The sequence below is a fragment of the Heteronotia binoei genome, chromosome 1 (assembly GCF_032191835.1).
Source record: "Heteronotia binoei isolate CCM8104 ecotype False Entrance Well chromosome 1, APGP_CSIRO_Hbin_v1, whole genome shotgun sequence".
Classification (NCBI taxonomy): domain Eukaryota; kingdom Metazoa; phylum Chordata; class Lepidosauria; order Squamata; family Gekkonidae; genus Heteronotia; species Heteronotia binoei.
In genome coordinates this window covers 241,899,906-241,907,905 of record NC_083223.1, presented here as the reverse complement: position 1 = coordinate 241,907,905, position 8,000 = coordinate 241,899,906, and the positions used below count along the sequence as shown (strand labels likewise).

At 43.0% G+C, this 8,000-nt stretch overlaps 1 protein-coding gene across 1 annotated transcript in view; it reads right to left on the bottom strand.

Annotated features, from left to right (window-relative positions):
* Positions 1-5,555: 5,555 nt before the first annotated feature.
* Positions 5,556-8,000, bottom strand: part of PINX1 (PIN2 (TERF1) interacting telomerase inhibitor 1) — a 77,215-nt gene continuing 74,770 nt past the window's right edge. The window contains exon 7 of the mRNA XM_060250017.1: positions 5,556-7,780. Coding sequence (XP_060106000.1) covers positions 7,184-7,780 — 597 coding nt within the window. The 3' untranslated portion in view covers positions 5,556-7,183. The remainder of the gene's footprint in view (positions 7,781-8,000) is intronic.

Here is an 8,000-nt window from a genome sequence, read left to right as displayed (position 1 = left end):
GAAATCCGTCTTTCTTTGTTGTCTTCCACCAGCAGGCAAAGAGTTTTGGGTTTGTTTGTTATTACTTCACTGACTCTTATTAGCCCTCCTCCTTCAGGGCATTATCCTGATGTCCTTCCTGGGTTCATCATGAGAACATAAGAATATAAGAACATGAGAGGTGCCCTGCTGGACCAGTGGTCCATCTAGTCCGACATCCTTTCTTTCACAGTGGCCAACTAGTTCCCCTGAAGGGCCAACAACAGGGCATAGAGGCTGATACCTTCCCCTGATGTTGCTTCCTGGCTCTGGGATTCAAAGGCTGATTGCCTGTTTGTGCAGGTTCCCTTTAGTCACCCATGGCTAGTAGCCACTGATAGCCTCCATGAATCTGTCTAATCCCCCTTTAAAACTTTCTATGGCAGCAAATTTCACATTTTAATTACTCTTTGAGTACAGAAGTATTTCCGTTTTGTCCATTCTGAATCTACTGCCCATCAGTTTCATTGGATGTTCTCAGATTCAAGTATTTTGGGAGAGGAGAAAATGTTCTGTGTACTCTCTCTACTCTGGGCATATTTTTATATACCTCTATCATGTCCTCTCCCATCAAACTGAAAATTGTCCCAGAACCTTCAGCTTTTCCTCATAGGAAGGGTTCTCCAACCCCCTAATACTCTTGGTTGCCCTTTTCTGTACTTTTTCCAGCTCAGCAATGTCCTTTTTGACTCCGATACAGTGACCAGAACTGCACACGGTATTCCAAATGAGGCTGCACCAGAGATCTATGCAGGGACGTTATAATATTGGCTGTTTTATCCTCAGGCCCTTCCCTAATAATCCCTAACACAGAGTTTGCCTTTTTCACTGCTGCAGCGCACTGGGTTGACACTTTCACTGAGCTATCCCTACGACCCCAAGATCTTTCCCCCTCTTAGTCTCAGCAAGTTCAAATCCCTTTAGCCTATATTTGGTGGGATTTTTTTTGTCTCAGTGTGCATCATCTCACTTACCAACATTGAACTTCATTTGCCACATTGTCGCCCACTCACCCAGTTTATGGAGGTCCTCTTGAAGCTCTTCACAGTCAGTCTTGGTTTTTCACCCTCCTGAATAAGGAAGAAGAAAAAGAAGAATTGCAGATTTATACCCTGCCCTTCTCTCTGAATCAGAGACTCAGAGCGGCTTACAATCTCCTTTATCTCCTTCCCCCACAGCAGACACTCTGTGAGGTGGGTGGGGCTGAGAGGGCTCTCACAGCAGCTGTCCTTTCAAGGACAACCTCTGCCAGATCTATGGCTAACCCAAGGCCATTCCAGCAGCTGCAAGTGGAGGAGTGGGGAATCAAACCCGGTTCTCCCAGATAAGAGTCCGCACACTTAACCACTACACCAAACTAGCTCTCCACTTCACCAAACTGGCTCAAAGGTTTTGAACCCAACTTTTGATTGGCTCGTTTTGAACCCAACTTTTGATTGGCTCAAAACTTCAGCATGCCTGGACAAGGGGCACTGTTTTTCTGAGTGAGAATACTTATATTTAACCATCCAAACATGTAAGTTTCTCAAAGGGGGCGAATTGTGGCTCTCTGGGACTGCTTTAACATTTAGTTCACTTATGTCCCAATTTTCTCCCCAAAAGGGCCTCTAAGTAGCTTACATCATTATCCTCTACTCTATTGTAATCTGTGAGGTGAGTTGGGCTGAAAGTGGATGACTGTGGCCTGTGGTCACCAAGCAAGTTTCCATGGGAATTCGAATCTGGGTCTGCCAGATCCAGGGCTTTTTTGTAGCAGGAACTCATTTGCATATTAGGGCACCCCCTGTGATGTAGCCAATCCTCCAAGAGCTTACAGGGCTCTTCTTACAGGGCCTACTGTAAGCTCTTGGAGGATTGGCTATGTCAGGGAGGCGTGGCCTAATATGCAAAGTTCCTGCTACAAAAAAAGCCCTGGTCAGATCCTAGTTAATACTAACAGGATAGTCATAGATACACTCATCACTGCTTGTCATAAGTGGCAATTTTCTTCTAGCCATCAGAATCACAGCACTCTTGCACACTCGATTTTGTAATGACCCAATTCACAAACTCTTGTGCATTCCCTGGCTACAGGGCCTTTGCTTAACCTTATAGAGCGGCTGATATTAGATGTCAATTAAAAACAAACACATGCTTTCTTCTTACTTGGGAATCACAAGCTATGCTTTTCTCCATTCAAATGCCACTGCATCCTTCACCAAATAGTTCTGCAGGATAGAGAAAGCTTCAGCAATGACACAACACAGTGACAAGGACTTGGCTGGCTCTGAGACTCTGAGCACCAGAGCTTCCTCTTGCTGGAGGAATGGTTTCCAGCCAACCCCTAACTTTAAAATTTAAGATTTAAAAGACAAAACCAGACATAGAAGTAGATTGGGACCCAGCTGCTTTCAACCATAAAACACAAGACACTGAACACGTTCACATTATTGTTAGTATTTATTTTCACAGGCATTTTGCCCACTAGCAGCCTCATAGCCCAACATAGGCCAATCTCATCAGATCTTGGAAGCTAAACAAGATCAGTCATGGTTGGTACTTGGATGGGAGACCATCAAGGAAGAGCAGGGTTGCTATGCAAAGGCAGACAATGGGAAACCATCTCTTTTCCTCTCTTGACTTGAAAACCCCTTCATGGGATCTCAGTAAGTCAATTGCAGCTTGACTGCACACAACTGTTATTATATTTTGCCCATTATACAGAGGCAAACTAAAATTTGCCATCAAGCCTTCCAGAACTTCCTCTCCCAGCTCACCTTGCTCCACCTCTTCCCTCCTGACCTGTAAGAGTGTGGCAACCCACTTTTGGCTCAGTGATGAAGCATTTTCATTTGCATGCAGAAGGTCCCAGGTTCAACTCTTGGCATGTCCAGTTAAAAAGGTAGTAGGTGACATGGAATACCTCCATTTGGGACCCTAGAAAGCTGTTGTCCATCAGAGAAGTCACTACTTATCTTAACAGAACCATGGTCTGATTCAGGAGAAGGCAAATTAATGTATTCATGTTTTGGTGTATTGCACAGAGGAACAAGAAGGATCCTAAAATGCTCAGGAGAAAGGCATATAAGCAAACACTCAAAGATTCTGGAAAAACAAATATTAGCTGACAAGGAAATATAATACAAATATGATACAATACTAAATATAAGAAAAAAAATTAAAATTTTCATTAAATACATCAGAAGTAGGAAACCACCAGAGAAACGGTGGGGCCTTTGGATGATAAAGGAATAACAGGATTGCTAAAGGAAGACACAGAGATTGTAGGGAACCTGAATGAAACCTTTGCACGGGTTTTCACTGCAGATTATGTGAAGTAGCAACAGATTATGTGAAGTAGCAACAGATTATGTGAAGCCATTGTTTTCAGAAAGGGTGTCCAAAGAATTGAATCCAATTGATGTGTTGAGAGATGCAGTTCTAGGGCAAATTAAAAACTAGGAAGTGTGCAAATCTGGATCATGTACACATGAACATTCTTAGATACAAAAGAAGACACAAAAACATTCAATTTGCCACTAAAATCAGCCTCCCTACCAGTGGACTGGAAAACTGCAAATGTAATGCTGATTTTGTTTAAAGGGGGTGGAGTTCAGAGGATATCCAGGAAATTACAGGACAGTTATTCTGGGTAAAATCAATGGGAATTTTATTACAGGTAGCATTGCATTATTAAGGAACAGATTGCACTAAGGAAGAAACATGGCCTTTTGTAAATGAATATAGTATTCCATCAACCCTTTGCAATTCTTTCAGCATTAACTAGTGTGTAAGTTAGAGTGAGCCACAGACATTACATACTTGGATTTCTGAAAAACATCTGACAAAGCCCTCATCAAAGGCTCCTGAGTAAACTTAGCCATCGTGGGATTTGAGGATGGTCCCTTGTGGATCTGGAACTGGTTAAACAATTGGAAGTACAGTTCCCACAATGCAGGGATATTAAAGAATAGAGTTCCTGCAAGTATTGGTTTGGGACTGGTTAATTTGTTCATAAGAGCCCCGTGGCGCAGAGTGGTAAAGTTGCAGTACTGCCGTCGGAGCCCTCTGCTCACGACCTGAGTTCAATCCTAGCGAAAGCTGGTTCAGTAGCCGCTCGAGGTTGACTCAGCCTTCCATCCTTCTGAGGTCGGTAAAATGAGTACCCAGCTTGCTGGGGGGGTGGGGGGGGGAGTGTAGATGACTGGGGAAGGCAATGGCAAACCATCCCGTAAAAAGTCTGCTGTGAACACACTGTGAAAGCAACGTCACCCCACAGTCGAAAACGACTGGTGCTTGCGCAGGGGACTACCTTTACCTTTTTAATTTGTTCATAAATAAAATCAAGGGAAAGCAGCGAAGTAGCTAACACTCCCTTAATCAGGATGGTGAAAAACCAAACTGGATTGTGAAGAATTTCTAAAGGATCTCTCCAACTTGGACAAGGGAGAAACAATGCAGTGAATGAGGTCCAGCATAAAGTGATAGAGACTGGGATTAAAAAAAATTCTGTCTTTACGATGCTGGGGTCTAAACTGGTAGAAGTCGCCAGGGGAAAAAAATCTTGGTGGAACATTCAAGGGAAAATGTCAACTTACTGTGCAGCAGAATTTGCTGAGATTATGAAAGGTCTGCGGTTTTTTAAAAGGTCATTATTATAACACCCCCTGTATAGATCTATAGAGTGGTCATGTTTGGAATACTGTGTCCTGTTTGCCATAGCTGGAAAAGGGTATTGTAGAGCAAGAGAAGCCACAGGAAAGGGAAACCAAAATGATTAGAGTTGGATCACCTTCCTTATGAGGTACAGCTAAGGAGTTTTGTTTTTTCAGTTTATAGAAAAGATGACTAAGGTGAACAGAATACAGACTCTTGCATTACACATGGGATGAAGACAGATTATTTTACTCTAGTTAGACCTCACTTAGAGTATTGTGTCCAGTTTTGAGCACCACAATGTAAGAAAGATATAGATAAACTGGAATGTGTCCAGAGGGCAACGAAGATGGTGAGGGGCCTGGAGACCAAGTCCTACGAGGAAAAGTTGAAGGAGCTGGGTATGTTTAGCCTGGAGAGGAGATGACTGAGAGGTGATATGATCACCATCTTCAAGTACTTGAACAGCTGTCATATAGAGGAAGGTGCAGAGTTGTTCACCACTTTGAGGTCAGTCAGCAATTTTTCTCCAGGACAGAGATCCTGGAGTTTTTTTGCCATCTTCTGGGCGTGGTGCAGGGGTTAAGTATCCATCATATGTGTGTGTGCTAATACACATCAAGAGTGGCCTTTGGTTTTAGGCCACTGAAAAAGTTACTCTGAGCCTAAACACATCTGGTCTAGCGGCTTTTTATGAGATACTCAGTTATGTGATTCATGTTCAGTTAATGTGCAAGCTCAATAGGTTTTAAGTTAGCATTTCTTATGTTTCTATTTTGCTTTAAAAGTAAATACTTCGTTATATTTTTAAGTTTGTCATAATCGGCATTCTGAGTACCAACATTCACATTTAACCAGTAAAGAGATCAAAGGTTAGAGGGGAAACAAGGTACACACAGACATTTTTCACTTAAGGTTCTTTGCCTAAGTTTTATTTTGTTCTTCTGAAGACCATACAGGGGGAGGGGGGAGAAAGTTACAAATGACCAAACTGGCCAATCTTGAGCTGGAAATCAAGGTCATAGGACTTTTTTTTTTTGTTCATGTGTTAACAGGGAGGGAACCACTGTTTCCCCTGGAGTAGTTTATTTACTGCATTCAAACGTGCCACGCTCTTTAGAATAATTACATACCAGCAGAACTGAACACATCTCCATAAACAAACAATATCAATTTACCCGTTTTTCTGTTTAATACATGATAATTGGTTCCTCTCCAGGCCACTTGGTTTTACTTATTCATCTGATAACCATTCCCATCCCAAAATGTTGGAATGGATTTTTAGAGGAATGCCAGGGAAAGCAGATCAGGGTCTCAGCCTGGTATAAAACCAGGGTCAAATAGAATTGTTCACACGTTGCCATTTTGTAGATAGCAAAGACGAACCCCATGGGGGGGATTCTTATTTTATTCAGTGGAATATAAGTAATTTGCATTCAAGAGCCCTTGACTGGCATTATAACCAGCCTGGAAGCAGAATCTTGCTAACTTCGGGCTTTGTATGAAGGAGAATGCTCATGTACATGGAAGTATGAAAATCCATCTGATATTTTAATAAAAGGATAACATGCCTCAATATGGCTCTAGTGTGAAAGCCAGGATCTAGGTTGTGTCTCTCACTTTTAAGAAGTCATCCTAAACAGTATAGCTAAAACCATATACGGTACTCATAAATTAGGTTTTGTTTTCTAGAAGAGACAGTGAAATCTGTGAACTGGTACCCCAAAGATACAATAGAAGGCCAAATGCCTCAAAGAGAGGGAGATTTCAAGGGCAGCTGAGTTCTTTAAATTTCTCGAGATTAATCAATGCTGGAGTTTCAGGTATTTGAAACAGGACTGGATGCAAAACAGAAAATACCTCCCCACCCCCCACAAAAAATCATTCCATGATCCCCAACCCATCACTGGAAACAGAAAGCTGCAATTGGATGGGGAGCCATTTTGCCCAGCCTGCAATACACACATGGGCGTGTACAATTGTGCAAAGACATTGAAAGAGGAATGCTGGAATCAAAAATTGAATCCTCTCTATTTTGCAGAGGGATGGCCATTAACAGGGACAAGTAGGGATGCTAAAAACAGCCCTGGAAAAAAAATCAGCCAAATGGCTCCCTGCAGGGCCTCTTATCTCAGCCTTCTAGCTGCCAACAGCTACCAAGAACTTTCTTGTAAAGGTAAATGGCCACTCCCATTTCTGGATATTAGGGGAGCAGGGATTATTAAAGGAAGGTTTTTTAGCCCAGTTGGAAAACCTCATTTACAGAAATGGTTTTGAATAAAACAGAACACTGTTTCTAGCCCCTTAATAGCTTTCCTGATACTGCTTCTCTGGTTACAATACTAGATCTGCAATCACAACTGTGAGAAGGTGCAGTAGACCCGTCACTGCCTTAAAAACCATTCCAACACTATTCTGGAGAGTTCATCAAAAGAGTCTTACATGAATCAGGATACATTTGGATACTCAGCTCATGTGCTGGCACAACCAAAAGATAATCTAACTAGTGTCAAAAGTCTCAAAACTCATGTCAACTGGAGTGTTTCTTTTTTTTCTTTCTCCTGCTGCCTTCCTCCACATCCTCAGCTGTATCTCTGCAGAGCTTTTTGCGCTTTTTCTTGTTCTTTTTCTTTGGTTTCGCTACTTCAGAGTCACTGTTTTCCACACTGGATGTTCCAGTGAAACATGACCCTCTCTCCTGGACGCCACACTGGGATTCACTGGAGGAAAGATTGCCCCCCAGGCCCAGGTGCTTCGATTTCTTCTTCTTGTTTGGCAGCTCTGTATCTGGCTCAACCACTTCTTCTTCATTTGAATCAAGCATTCTGGGACATTTCAACTTTGGTTCTTCACGGCTACCCTCATTCTCAGGCCTGCTGTACTTGCGGCTTTTCTTCTTCTTTGACTGGGATCCCAAACCCTCCCATTCCTCTGCCACCACTGGAGGTGGATCAGGTGGCATGATGTCCACCCCATTCTGGGCTTTCTTCAGTTTTGCCATGCGCTTAGCAAAATACTCCTGCACAGTTAGAGTGCTAGTCACAGTTTTGCTGGTGTCAGCTTGCTCAGGTGGGTCATTTCTCTCCTTTGGGTCCTCCTCCTGACAGTCGGGGACGTTGGCATCAGCCTGTGAAGTATAAAAGCAAGATGGCTGGTTAGAAATCAGGACTAGCCACAAAACATTTCCAAGAGGACAGACTTCTGAGGCTGGTTCCTGTTCTGTCTCTTGACCCAAGTAAGACAGGCCTTTCTACCAGCTCCACATGGTGGCTTTGCAGGGACTCATCCCATATCCAAATCTGGAGCACTGGGTTTGATTCCCCACTCCTCTTGCTGGGTGACCTTGG